The sequence below is a fragment of the Squalius cephalus genome, assembly GCF_949319135.1.
Source record: "Squalius cephalus genome assembly, chromosome: 16".
In the NCBI taxonomy this organism is placed as follows: Eukaryota; Metazoa; Chordata; class Actinopteri; order Cypriniformes; family Leuciscidae; genus Squalius; species Squalius cephalus.
Window position 1 is genome coordinate 11053530 of NC_137137.1, and position 15744 is coordinate 11069273.

General features: G+C 38.2%; 1 protein-coding gene across 1 annotated transcript in view; it reads left to right on the top strand.

The window, feature by feature from the left end:
- fcho1 (FCH and mu domain containing endocytic adaptor 1) overlaps positions 1 to 15744 on the top strand; it is a 43318-nt gene that overhangs the window by 4339 nt on the left and 23235 nt on the right. The window contains exon 2 of the mRNA XM_079896080.1: positions 10165 to 10218. Coding sequence (XP_079752206.1) covers positions 10186 to 10218 — 33 coding nt within the window. The 5' untranslated portion in view covers positions 10165 to 10185. The remainder of the gene's footprint in view (positions 1 to 10164; positions 10219 to 15744) is intronic.

Consider the following 15744-nt stretch of genomic DNA (forward strand, 5'->3'; position numbering starts at 1 on the left):
AGGCACACAGAAGCCTGGAGAAGGGAACGTGGCTCTGAGCCTAGCCGGATTGTGGGTCATTGTTACATGAATTGGATGTGGGATTTTTCAGTAAGCATCCATTTATTTCAGCATGTTTTAATTAAATGTTTTATAGTTCACACAAAAATGAACATTTTGTTTTTTTGTTCACCCTCAACTCTATGATTTTATTCCATGAAACACAAAAGGAGATGTTTGGGAGAGTTCCTTCCTTAGGAATTCTCAAATTTACTGATGATCTGTGCTGTAGTTCTCAATGTTGTTTGCTGTAAATAATTCACAGTAAATAATAATAATAATACAGTAACTTATGGTTGCCATATTTCATTAAAATATATATTTTTTTATATAACAATCTACTTGAATTCAAAAATCTGCTTTATAAACTGAACTGATAACCACCCATGATAATGCAGAGCGTGGTACAATAGAAAGCCACATATAAAATAGGTGCCTGTCCTTAAAAAATAATACTCTACCAATAATAGATAGATGGCGGGTCATAGACACAGACAAGACAAAACAAAACAACACCATCAGGGTAACACAGATGACTATTTAAATAAAATATAGTCATATGTGATGTGTCACACAGGGATTTGAATGTCAGTTTACTGTTTTCTTTTCACCACAAAATATTAAAACCCTACATTATTTTACAGTAAAATATACTTGTATAGTAGTAAAATATACATATAATGTGATGTTAAACCATTTACAAATTTTCACCATATATAAGGTAACTTTTAAGCTTGTACTGTTGCATTTTTACAGTATTTAAAAAAAAAAAAAAAAAAAAAGGTTTTAGCTTTAGTAAAATAAACCTGTTCCAAAGACTTGGAGTAGGCCTAAGTTGTATCGTCTTATGTAGAATTTTTGTCCTTTTTGGAGCTTGACTGTAAAATGACCATTAAATATATTGGCTAAATAGCCTTTAAAATGTTGGCTAAATAAAAAGTTGATGGAAAATAGATTAGTAGGCCACTGGGTCCAGAGGTTTAAAATTTGCTCGACTTGAAAGTTCAGAAAAACGGTGACTTATGGTCATATGAAAAGGCAAACAAATTAAAGAGCCATTTAACTGCTTTGAGTATAAAGTTTCAGTTATTTTCAACGTTTTATCTGTGTTTCAGTAAAATTATCTGCTGAATACAGACCTAACGACGACATGCTGTGTAGCATGATAAGAAAAGATAGTTTACAGAAATCTCAGTGCAGTATTTGCAGCATTGAGATGCAACTGTCCTCAAATTCAGGAGACCCTAATCAAATTTGCTATCTAGGTCATTTATGAGGCGCACACTGACCTCAAAAAACTCCAAAAGCAACAGCAAGTGATGGCAGAGAATAGGACTGTGTTCATAATTTGTAATGCTAATGCACCTCCGTCAGTGTCTTCTAGATGTGTACTGTCATTTAAATGTGCTTTTGGACTGCAAAAACATGGTTTAATGATCTGACTTAATTAATGCATTGTGTACAATTGTTGATTCTGCTGGGTGATGCACCGGGTGGAGGTGAGCTCTGGACTGCTCTTGTCATAAACTGTGCTCGAGCACTACTGGCAACAACAACAGCATTCAGCACAGCACAAAAGCCAGCAGAGACTGTGGTTTATTCTGCTGGGCTCTGAACAGAGGAACAAACTGAACTCTGTTGGTGTGGAAGGATGTATGGCTGTTGTCCACATGGTGCCGTTCATGGTACCATTCGCCTGTAATGTTCAATGAGGTGACATTAAGTGTTGTCTAACTGCTAATTAGTCTTTTAGCAGATCATTTATTATCCAAAGCGACTCACACACTTACTTTAGAAAAGGGAAACCTGGGGTTTAAGACCTTGATCTTGTCACCTTGGTGATAGTTTATTGATAATCACTGCTTTAATACTTTTAACCTTTAATCTTTACCTGTCCAAATCTTTAATCATGATGTATTTTCAGCTGGGAATAAACAACTTTATTTACAGTTCTGGTCTTTGAATCGGATTGGTCGAGCGGTGGTCGAACAGCTATGGCACTTTTGAATGATTAGTGTTGTGGATTTTTCAGCGATTCTTCCTGCATACTTTATCAATCCGCCAGTAGGTGGCATCAACTGACTGTCTTTATGAGTGAGTCACTGTCTCATTCGTTCAACTGATTTGTTTAAAACACTGATTCATTCGGAACGATAGAAGTGACAGGCTAAATTCAGAATAGCATTCTAGAATACTACTCTTACTTTTTCTGCAGTTAAAGATATGACAGAAATAAGTTGGAGTATGTTAGTATTAGGGCTGGGCGATAAAACGATAACGATAATTATTGCGATATAATTTTTCTCGATAAAACGATATCAAGAGTTCGATAAATGTTCGATAATGTTTATGCGCCAAAAGCGGAACAAAACTCATTTGAACCGCGCGCCACACGACCATTTATCCGCTCGGCTCAAAGTCCAAACGGCAGCACAGCGCGAGCTCACTAGAGCCGATGCGTTTACTCTGATCGCTCTCGGTCAAGGTCACGAGATTTAGTGAGAAGCGCTTGAATTCAGCGAAGAACACAATGTCTCCGTGATTTAAACCAGTTTAAAGGCAGATGAAACAGCGCTGACAAACAGGAGAAACACTGCGCAACGATACAGTCAGAAGGCTTGTCCGTCAATAAATTCCCATTATTTACCACGGATTTACTGTAATGTTAGCTTAGTAATATTAACTGCACCATGAAATGTGGGATTTACATATTGAATTGTATTATATTATTAATGTAGACAAGGTATTAAAGGATTAATGGAATATACACTCACCTAAAGGATTATTAGGAACGCCTGTTCAATTTCTCATTAATGCAATTATCTAATCAACCAATCACATGGCAGTTGCTTCAATGCATTTAGGGGTGTGGTCCTGGTCAAGACAATCTCCTGAACTCCAGACTGAATGTCAGAATGGGAAAGAAAGGTGATTTAAGCAATTTTGAGCGTGGCATGGTTGTTGGTGCCAGACGGGCCGGTCTGAGTATTTCACAATCTGCTCAGTTACTGGGATTTTCACGCACAACCATTTCTAGGGTTTACAAAGAATGGTGTGAAAAGGGAAAAACATCCAGTATGCGGCAGTCCTGTAGGCGAAAATGCCTTGTTGATGCTAGAGGTCAGAGGAGAATGGGCCGACTGATTCAAGCTGATAGAAGAGCAACTTTGACTGAAATAACCACTCGTTACAACTGAGGTATGCAGCAAAGCATTTGTGAAGCCACAACACGCACAACCTTGAGGCGGATGGGCTACAACAGCAGAAGACCCCACCGGGTACCACTCATCTCCACTACAAATAGGAAAAAGAGGCTACAATTTGCACAAGCTCACCAAAATTGGACAGTTGAAGACTGGAAAAATGTTGCCTGGTCTGATGAGTCTCGATTTCTGTTGAGACATTCAGATGGTAGAGTCAGAATTTGGCGTAAACAGAATGAGAACATGGATCCATCATGCCTTGTTACCACTGTGCAGGCTGGTGGTGGTGGTGTAATGGTGTGGGGGATGTTTTCTTGGCACACTTTAGGCCCCTTAGTGCCAATTGGGCATCGTTTAAATGCCACGGCCTACCTGAGCGTTGTTTCTGACCATGTCCATCCCTTTATGACCACCATGTACCCATCCTCTGATGTCTACTTCCAGCAGGATAATGCACCATGTCACAAAGCTCGAATCATTTCAAATTGGTTTCTTGAACATGACAATGAGTTCACTGTACTAAAATGGCCCCCACAGTCACCAGATCTCAACCCAATAGAGCATCTTTGGGATGTGGTGGAACGGGAGGTTCGTGCCCTGGATGTGCATCCCACAAATCTCCATTAACTGCAAGATGCTATCCTATCAATATGGGCCAACATTTCTAAAGAATGCTTTCAGCACCTTGTTGAATCAGTGGCACGTAGAATTAAGGCAGTTCTGAAGGCGAAAGGGGGTTTGTAATGGTGTTCCTAATAATCCTTTAGGTGAGTGTAATTACAGTATTTAATAATAATGTATTTATGCTACTGTTTTTCATACAAATACCATAGAAACCATAAAGTTACATTTTGCCATGATAGTGAGGTGCAATAGGCTATGCCCGGTTTTATCTGTGGTTATCATGATCTAAATGTATGATACTGGATGACCAATGGTTAATTTTAATAAAAGTCAGAATATTACATTTTACCAAATAAAAATTAGCACATGAAGAAACTAAGAAATTAATTTTCCAATAAAGATATTTATTTTGTTAAGGAAAAATGACAAATGTTGAATGTTCTACCTCAGATTTGTGAAATGTTCACCTGTTTGGCAAGTGTTTGTCATGATATGTTCTGACAATAAAGAGTAGTTTAAAACCACAATTAATGCTCTGGTTTCTACAACTTTCACTTAGGAGCAAAAATCTGCCTTTAAACTTGAAAGAAATAAAATTTGACATTTATTGTGATAATTATCGATATCGACTGATATAAAAAAATTATCGTGATAATTTTTTTTGGCCATATCGCCCAGCCCTAGTTAGTATGCTATTCCAAATTCAGCCGAGTCATTGATTCAAACTATTCATTCAATAACGAAAGAATTGACCGGCTGAATTTGCATACTTTTTATGGCAGAAATTAGTAAGTCTTTATGAGTGAGTCAGTGAATCATTCACTCAATTAAAACAAAAACACTAGACTAATACATTGAGGTAGGAATTAATTTGTTTTGGCTTTGTTTGCAAATATATTTGTAGGAGGAGCAACAATAGACAAACTGGTATTGTGTCTAAAATGTAAGTTACTGAATGTTAACTTGTTCAATTAACTGTTCTATATAAGCAATATCACACTCTCTCAATTGTGCTGTTGTTAATAATAATGCTGATATTCAGAGCAACAACACTCTTGCTTGAATGATATTGCTTAATTATTTTTATTTCTATTATATTATTGAATACCTTGGTATATGAATGTGGTAATCATTCAGTAACATGGTCTATATGATATAATAACAAAATATTTTGTGTAAGTTAAATATTACATCTGACATTTTTTAGGGACTTTTTGATAATGAGGAAATAGCAGAAGGGGCTTCTGCAGCAAAGGCCCAGAATATCCATAAAAAATCCCCCCAAATGTATTTGTAATCACACCAAATCAAGTTCTGGGCATTTTGATGAAGCTCTGATGCAGAGATACAGACAGGCTTGTTATAGGTGGGTGGGGGATTTGGCACTGCACTGCTGAAGCTTGCTGCAAAACCTCTCTGACAGGAAATGTTCTCAGCTCATTTTCTTTGCCAACGCAGGTGAGGAAGGACACACAGATACACTCTCTGATTCACACTTATCCACACGATAATACGTATTAGAAGCTGAAATCACCAAACAGCCATAGCTCATGTTCATGTTCTTGTTCATCAGGGATTTCGATTTAAGTAATATCATTTCTTATAAATGTATTTCAGGCCACTATCGGTTGGTTAGCTCCCCTTAATTTCTTTACTAATGGAGCCCTTGGCCCTGAAGTAATAAGAAAATTTTATTTCAAAGCATGCCCTCTTCCTCATTTTGAGTTTCACTCCCCTCTCACACACTTAGTATCACACTCATAAAATCACTCTCTGACTTTGACAGATGGGGCTTTAGTAGCCGAGCAGGATGTCTACTGTTGATTCTTGGCTCTGGAGCCAGGCTTCACTCCTGGTGTGAGGTCAGCTGAGGGTTGATACGCTGCTTCTGTTTATACACTGCACCTTATGAAGCTTCGGATTGAAAGAGAGAGAATAGAGATCAGCGTCTCCCTTCTGAGCTGCATCTGCATCTGCCAATAACGCTCTAACAATCCTCTCAGCCACAGCAAAGTGAGAAAGAGAGAGGGATTGAAATGATGCTGAGCGTTGTCATTTAAATTCTGCCAGAGAGTAATGAGGATCACTTAGTGGTTGTGTGCTTTACTTTTAAGCTCCTCATTTTTCCTGGCACCCTATCTGTTTTTTCATTCTGAAAAGCGCCGGCTTTTTTGTACTTATTGATTAAATGAATTAATGTGACGTGGCATGAGCAAGGATGGAAGATTTGAAATCTCCTTTTTGGGGGGGGGGTTGGGGTCCTGACTCCTGTGCTGGCTAAGCAAGTGCAAATGAGATGAATGTGAATGCTAATGGATGGTTAGGGGTGTAACGATACCCTCATGTGACATGTCACGAATCACGATTCGATACATATCACGATACTGAACTCACGATTAGATATTATTGCGGTACTCCAAGATATATGTTTTAAAGGTTAACAAAAAATTAACCGTTGATTAAAATGCTAAATTTGGTAATGGGTGTGTAAATGAATAGAACTTGGACTAGGACTTGGTGCTGGATACCCAATGCACAGGAAAATAAAGACACCAGAATAAAAATATGAATGATTCTGAAGCTGAAAATACAGAATATTTTAGATGAAAATGCTTGCATTCTTTCACTGACTATATATATTTTAAATAATGTAGGCCACTTTTTACTGGTAACATCAGACATTTGGCATTATCAGGACCCACAAACATTCCCCCATAGTATCATTATACTTTATATTCAACATTATATATCTAGTAGTTTAATGTAATACTGACACGAAAACTCTGTAATCTTAAATTTTATCACACAGTCATTTTTCATTTTGGGTGAACCATCTACGATACATATTGTCACTATCCACGATACATAGTGTTGTATATTTGTATTGCGATATATTGTGAAACAATATATTGTTACACCCCTAATTGGTATAGCCGTCTTTAGAGAAACCAGCTACTATTAACAGTACGCTGGTCCTGAAAGATTCACTGAGCACCAGATGGATCCTCCAGAACTCACTCCACAGTGACCACCGAATCAGCTAAGAGGCTTATAGTCTTCAATGGAAAATTCGGCCGCACATTCACTGTGTTTTGGTGCCAATGCTAAACCCAAAGGGTAGATTTGCCATGATCCCAAATGTCTGGAATGTAGTTATAGCTTGTTATTTTACCAAAACATCTCATTTATTTGTGTATATGCCATTAGTTGATAGTTACAAGCACGTGTTAAATAGATATTTTAACGGTTATAAGATTTTAGTATCGCTATATTATGTCTACAGAGATACATGGTTGACATAGACCTAATTACACGGAATGAGAAGAAGCCAATCTTTAGAAATTCCTTCTAGTCCCAGTTGGATTGTATTCTTTCTCTGCCACATTACGCCCTGATGTCTGTTTGGAGACCTCTGAACCGGCGGCTGAGTCTTATTTTTGGAATGAGCCATGCTGCCAAGCTTGTGTCATCCATACACCCCTAAGGTTTGCCGGGTCGAGATAATTAAAGGGGTGTGAGAGATGAATAGAGGGAATAAGGCGTAAGCATGAGTATTTCCCTGTCCATGAGAGGTTGTGCTGTGCACCGGCTGATGGTCGTCAACAGTGCCAAGAGAGGCCCGGCCGGCCAGAGAAAAGCCCTGTGGTCAGCACTCCGTGGGCTGTAGATCCTGCCAGCATCCAGCTCTCAGAAACATAACAGGAATCACACCTCCAACCGGCTCTCTGCTGGGCTCACGCCTAGGACCCACAAACACGTCTACTCAAGGACAGTGCTATCATTTTGGCAGTTGCATCACTGCTAATCTCTATAAAACATGTTTTTATAGACCATACTTTGTAGACCAAAGATTTACTTTCAAATTAGTATTAGGTCAGTTAGGCTGATCTTTGTCAGTCATTTATCAGCAGAAAAGTTCTGAACATTTGTGTATAAAATTCATAAAACATACACTATCATTCAAAAGTTTGGGGCTGGTCTTTTATACTAACCAAGGCTACATTTATTTTATTAGAAAATACAGTCAAAACAATAATATTGTGAAATAATATTAAATTATTGTTAGGGGTCATGATTGTTTTATTCTTTTAATATGTTCCTTGTGGTTTGCTAAATGTTAATAAAGCCATATCAAAATTCAAGAGCATATAATTCTAACGTTTGTCGTTGTCTAGGACATCTCTCCTCTTGCTAACTCCCCTCTTCATGCTTCTCTCTCCTCCACTCCGCACACCCCCCTTCATGTGTACGCTCACTAGCCCCCCAACCCCCACCCCCAAATCATTCTTGTTGGTTATTGGCTGGAACACTGTTTGTTATGTTTCGTGGTCCAGGCTGGCCCAGTTTGTTTTTGTTGCCGTTTGTGGAGGCAGGGCTGTCTACAGAGACCGCATTTTTTTACAGTGTGTTCAGGGGACAGGCAGCTAGCGGATAATGAGGAGATGTTTGCTGTATGTGACAAAAAATGTTTCAGCCTAAAAAACGTGTGACATCGCTTAGAGAACCTTTAAGGGAGCTGATCCTTTAAGGCTTGTCAGTAATGGGCCATTATGATTGGCTTATCTCATTGTATAGGGAAAAGTGTAAACGCCCCCACTATTGCACGCGATTAATTGTTTTAAAAACATCTATATAAAACCGTCATTTGCAGACAAAGCATTAGCAATTTTTTTACTAACGGTCTGCGATGTAGCTGCTGTCAAATGCTCCAAAAATAAACATGGATTGCGTCCTCCGATGCGATATATTCGGGATTTCACCTTGATGTTTGTGGCATCATAATGTCAGAAAGTGTGCTAATAAAAGCAGTGTCCAAGTAAGTAGTCCTCATCACACATAAATAGAGAACTGTTATTCTCATGGCGATGTGGGTTTGAATGTACAGTAGCATGTGTCCTGATCCCATTCCCTTCTCCCTCCTTCTACTTTCCCATCTACCTCCACTGTCCTGTCAGGCACTTAAAGGATTTAACCTGACTGCTGTCAGGAAGGATCCTCATTATGAGCCGTAAGTGTTGTGCGGTAGGCTGCTGGTCAGAAAGCAGGAACACAAACCTGCCAATATAGTGACACTGGACTGGAAATGCCCATCACATTTTGAGAGCCAGCAGTCACTGCCAGGATGTGTTTACGGAAGAGAGTGAGGAAAGAAATGGATAGTGAAAAGGATGGTAATGTGTGTGTGTGTGCAATGTATTGCAGAAAAGCATTCTGTAGTGACTCAGCTCTTTTTACCTGTTGTCTTACCTCAAAGAGATGTTCAACCGTCGTATACACAGCTGCAGAAGAGATGCATTCTGAAACATTACTCAGTTCCACTGATCTGACATCTTAACTTTCAAAAGCTTTTTCGCGTTTTGTTTAGCCCCTGACGTTGTGAATGTTACATTTGATTTCAATGAACAGTGAAAAGAATTCAGTGGGATGCTCAGGCTATTAGCTGAGGTGATGGTTTTATATTTCTGAGTTGGCTGACATTTACATTCACAAAGAGAAAATTCCGCAGTCATCTCAGTGTCATCTGCTCCGCTAGAGCACTGAAACATTGAAACCGAGTGTGTTTGTGTGTGGACCTCAGCGTGGGTTTGGTCTAATTAAAATTGCCTTGAGTTCTTGCCACTAGCCCCTGCAGGAGCCTGCTTTCATCAGCACTATCCGTCAGTTTGCTCTACTGGTTAACCTTGTTTTTGATTGTGTACCTTGTTTCTTCCAATGACGGTTCTCTGAAATGCATCCATTTAACAGGTTCACTTAGGCACATCTAATATCAGTTGATTATGCACAGAGAAAGACGGCCCCATCTTGTTTTAAAGATATTGAATTAGTCATTAGCCGGGTTTCCATTATAGAACATCATAAAACATTTTATAAATACATAATTGAACTTTTCTGTCATTTAACGCTCACTTAGTTCATCTTTTAATAATAATAATTTAATAACACTTTTAAATGTAATCTTTAGCAAATCTCAAAATCCAAAATATCATATTTTCATACTGTACATTATAATGTAGCAATTTAAAATGATTCATTTTAATTTGAGTGTTTTTTTTTAATATTATTAATTTGGCCATAGTATAGAACTTTAAAACGGCTATTTATTAGTAATTGGCTATACATATGAAAATGATTAGTTATATTTCTCTGAATATTAAACTGAGATGAAAGGAAAACATTTTACTATTTGAAAATGAATTTAATTCACAATTTTGCTGAGTTTTCCTAAAAATCAGTTTGGGAAAAAAAACACCTCTAAATATTATATCTGGGGGCATAACCACCTTCTTCTCTCTTTCAGAACTCTCTAGGAACCCTCTAAATGGAGATGGCGTATTTCAAGAACAATTTTTGGGTAAGTCTGTGTTCTTATGCTTATGTAAGCTTATGTTCTAGCTTTGTACAGTAAGAGCAATGTTTACTCAGCGTATGTTTCATACAGTTGCCTTGTAAGCAGTTTGGGATTCATATGCTGACTGTTTCTGTCACATCATTGAAAGTATGAAGGAAGGATAGCGAAAGGAAAGAACAGAGAGAAAAAAGTTGTAAGAACAAAAGCAGAGGGCCAGGGCTTTGTCAGCTTTCCCATGAGGACAGCCGTGTTCTGCACTTTCCACACACCTGGTAGGGCTATTTCAGGTGCGTCCTACTTTAATACCTAGCCTGCCCCTCTCAAAGAACGAGGAAGAAGGGAGGAAAATCAAGCCAGAACATTCAGGAACTGCTGCTACTGAATGAAGGCCACATCACACCAGCACAGAAGCCTTCCTACCAGATAAAGACCTCCATATGTTAGAGAAGCTTACAACATCTGTGCCGTCAAATTAGTTTTGTTTGAGAAGTAGTAAAGTGGCATTTAAATGTCATGTTAAAATAAACATCATACAGTGATTGGTTCCCTCCTGTTTAAGCTGAACACCCCATCTCTCATTTGTAGTCTTGACTAGAGTTTTATTTTTGAGTTCCTCTACTGTGTTCTGTCTGGTTGCAGCCTCTGGTCTTCTGACCAGTTTTGGCCAGGTCATGTGATTGTCTGGCTTTGTGTCGCAGGACTGTGGTAGATGCAGAGACCTCCTCTATTGTGTTGTGTTCCTACACAAAGCTGGTGTAAAACACCCCCAAAAACTCCCAAGCATCCATGCAGAACTATTATTCACTCTCGACCCCCTCCCATCGCTCATGCAGATGTATGCAGACGCTCTGGCCTGCACTTTTTCCTGTTACTCCGAAAAGCAGTTTTTAAAGTCAACATAAAATCAAATTGGCCTTTCACGAGTTCACACTTACATATTATAAATAGAGTAAAGGTTATGCATATTTGGCGTGCTGTCAGAGGGGAGGAAGCAGAAGTGAGTCTGCTGTGTGTGTATATATATACCTATATCTTGTTAATTGAGTTGATTACACATTTTTGGTATTTTTGTGCATGATTCATCAAGTGATTCATGATTCATTCACAAAATGAGTTTCTTTTTTTGGTTGATGGAACCGAGGCTGCCTAAATTTCAACCAATGAGTGCTGGCGGTGTTTCAGGAGGAGAGTAGTGACAATGTAATCAATTCCTGATGGGTAAATGTCTCACCCTAAACATTTTATTTATATATATATATATATATATATATATATATATATATATATATATAAATGCTTAGAAAGATTATAGAACACATTACAAATACTGATTCATGTTGCCTTTAAAGAAATTCATCGTCATTCTAGTGTGTGTGTGTGCGTGTAAAATGATCATAATTGTGTGTGTTTGTCTTGTTGTGTGCGTTCGTCCTGCTCTGGGGTGCGTTTCCCGAAAGCATCGTTTGCCAACTATGGTCGCAAGTTCCGTCGTTATCAGCATAATTCAACGATTTGGTGTTTCCCGAAACCATCGTTCCAACGAACGTTCGCAAACAGCATCGCAAACTTGTGTGGTTGGAACGACAGCTCTCGAGCTGTGGTTAGAAGCATAGTTTCTAGTTTACATGAGATGTAGACTGAATAAATCCTTATCTTTAGCAAAATAAGCAAGCTGACATTCAGTACAACCCGTATTATTTATTTAGAATACATACAAATGTAATTTACGTCTTTTAGTTGGTCAAGAGATTTAAAGCACCGTGTTTGAAGACTGCGCATGTGCGAACGTGCTCTATTATGTAAGAACGAGCCAAATATTGAGTCTGGTAATAAAGTAGAAATGGTCTTCAGATGCCATGTCTGTAACTTATATGACAAAATCTAGCGTTAATTCGATCTCAAACAGATTAATATAGCAGTGAGCTATATAGTTGTACAGGAAATGCACCCCTGACTGTTTCTTCAGCACTGAGTAAAAACACCTGTGTGAAAAGACTGAAACGACACATTTGGGTAATTACTGAAAATGCATGATTAATTAAGTCTCTGAGAGGGAATTCACAATCGCAGTGATTAAGCACATTCCTTATTTAGCTCATACGTCTTCATCCTTACAACTGTCTTCAATCTGTTTTCTCCTCGGATGGAAAACAGGGCGTTCAGCAGGCTGTCAGATGTTGTCTCACAACAGAGAGCTCATTTAGCAGCCTAATCAGTTCATTTAGTTTCACTTTTACTGTTCTTTTTCAATTTTGCGAGCTTGGATGTCGATTTTTCAGTCTCACATTAAAGTATTCGTGAAGCTTTGGAAGATGAGGGTTTATTAGATCTAGAAGTTGTTAAATGCGGTCATACTTTAATAGCTCTACAAAGCATGCATTTTCTCGCATTTGCTAGTGAAAATTACTTTGGCCACACCAGTGCGTGTGAAATATGCCACCTAAACCTCATGAACTTATCTAGTACCATCAGAAAAAACGAACATTATACGCAGATTACCTTTCACACTAAGATTGGCAGATTGGCTGCTTTTTGTTGGTTTCCATCCAAATGAGAAAGTTTTTTTGAATTCATTTCTGGACACATGCATGGACGTTTCTGTCCATCGTTCTCATAGTGTTGTGCTTTTATAATTAATGTTTGATGTGGAAAGTAATGTATAGTGTGTGAATATTAATTGCATCTTTAATTTGGTCATGGATTAGTAACCCTCTGAGAGTATCCAGACAAGTAACAGTATAATTAAGAATTCAAAAATAAGGTTCATGAATATTTATTATTCAAAACATAAGCCATGCCTTTATAATAGTAGAATTTGTTAATTAGTTACCTGATTAGAACACACTTAACAGTGTCTTCCTTTCAGCATATAAATTATGCTTACTGAGCAAATCATTATTTGTCCCTGTTCAGTTGGGTTTTGGGTCATGATCCATCAGTTTCCACTGTCATAGAGAGGCTTTTTTGTCTTGTGCATGTAATCAACAAATAGCATTTCATTAAAAAAACAACAGAAGAACAAAGAACAGAAGTCGGAGAAATCCTCAAGTTAATGTATAGCCCTGTCTCCATCTCCAATTCAAGATAAACATCACTGATACACTATATCTGTCTTGTTGTCCCATTCGTGTGATTTAATCAAGACTCGTCTAAAGGTAAAAGAGAGGAGGATGAAATACTTTAGGTCAGTCAATGATTTCCCTCTTTCTCACCTAAAAGCTAATGCAGTTATTCATCACAGGTGACAGGACTGGGCCATGTGTGTGTGTTTTAACTATAATGCACAGTCAGCAGTAAGACCATTACAGCCCCTTTGGAGGGAATTCTGGGAAATGAGCAAATAATCAAATATCCAACATACACATTGTTATGAACAATCTCGTCCGAGATTCTGATGAAGATACAAATGATGATGAAAACATTTACATTTTCTTACATAGAGAGGAAACATTCTCTCTCTTGTAATGCTCTAATTTATACAGAGCAGTATTTCAAATGGAGTCAAATCTGTTTTCTTTCGTAAAAGAATCAACTCATAAGAGCCATTTGTTTCAGGAATCAGATGGGCAGAGCTGTACATACAAGTTTTCTCACAGCCGAACTAGAGGTCTATAAAAGATAGATCTTGGGACTTTAAGAATTGATGTTGAGCAAGAAAAAAATCACGCAGTCCTTCTCCTTCTCGAGCCATGGTGAACTCATCGACCTGCACTGACACTTGAATGTGAAAAGGTTTTTTGAGGGACTACAGTGTTCTGTTCTGTTGCTTGTCCTTTGTGTTTATTGGGCCTCACATGATTGCCTCATTGCCCCGAGGATCATGGCACTGGAACATCCTGCAATCTTCTAATTACAACTTCCATGAGACATGGCTTATTCATCAAACTCCATATTAGACCTTCTTACATGCTGCTTGTGTGTTTACAGCATAGGGTTAATTAAAATCAAGTGAGACTGGTTAGTTCTGCAGGCTAACACAGGTTATCATTGTGAGGTGGTGCTGTTGGATGTTCAGCCTCATGTTCAGACTTACTTTCAAAAGAGAAACACATAGACATGGCATGATGGGAAAATTTTAAGTTGAAATGATTCCTGAATAGATTTATAAACCATTTTCAGAATATAGCTCTCAACACTAATGACTTAACACATTACAATCAGATTTTAGGGAATCCAGCTCTCTTAAAACTTTTAAAGCCCCCCTGTGGTGAAAATCAAGCTTTTAATGTTGTTTATGTCTATGTGGTGTTCATAATTCATAAGTCAACACCATTGCTGAGTATTTTCTCTTTAAAACTACGGTGAACCAAAGACAGTCTCAAAAACGCGGTTTGAAATCGCTGGCCTGTGACATCACAAACTACTTTGTAACCAATCACGTCAAAGTGCAGGCGGGCTTTAGATGCGAACTATCAGGGGAATCGTGAAAGAAGCCAGGTTATCCCAGTATATTTTTCTGGTGATATGAAAAATCGCGAGCGAGTGTAAGATATGATGGATATTACGAAGTTATGATGAACTATATGCCTGACTCTGAGATGCTGGACAGGAACATGGTTTGTGTAACATTAGCAATACATTATTAGCTGTTTGATAACGTATTCAAGCAAAAGGCTAATCATATTAATTTCTGTTATGTGTCCGACGTCAGCATTTACCTCAGGAAGTTGGCCGAGTGAATCTCTGAGCTGGTGGCGTGAGTGGAGGCGGGGCTAATTAGCATATTTACATCTCGTGTCACAATGCATTTTATGTGTACTAATTTTGTCGTCTTTTATTATCATTATAAAGTGGATTTCATTTTATATTATTATGTTTTTTATTTGTTTTCATGTTGATGCTTCTTGTAATGCTTGTAAAGCTGCTTTTCTTGTGTGAAAGGTGCTATACAAATATTTCATACATTAGAGTTAATGCATTTTTTATTACAATATTTTATTTATTTATAGTATTTATAATAATTTTATAATATAAAATATATATCAAAGCTTTTCTCCACTTCCTTAGAGGAGAGGTCAAACTGATTTTTAACAGTCCTGGGACTTGTGATGAACAAGACAGAATACTTCAGCACTGACACACACGTATCGTATGCCCCTCACCTTATGGAATGAGCTGTCATGTGTCTCCCACTCTCTCACAGTTTCCAGGGGAACCCTGTCGCTTTAGCAACTGCTATCTTGGTAGAGACACGTTAATACCGAGCGGATTGGAGTTCCTCTTTCAACACCTGCAGCTCTGCTTAATGTCATCGCAGCCAAGCTTACGCTTTGTTTCTCGCTCCCTGTCTGTCATGCTTAAACATAAAGCGTCCTCTGTGGCGGCATCATGTTAGAAAAGGTGAATGGCAGATACTGCTGTATGCTTTGCAAATGAACTTCAGGGAATGAAGCTATGAAAGAACAGACTGTCCACAGATGGGCCATCATTCCATATGCTTTCAGCACTGAATTCTGACTGAGGAATCCAGGGGTCTGTTTAAGCCTGCCTGATAGTTGTTTACCGTCCTGTATATAAAAAGAAAGAGGG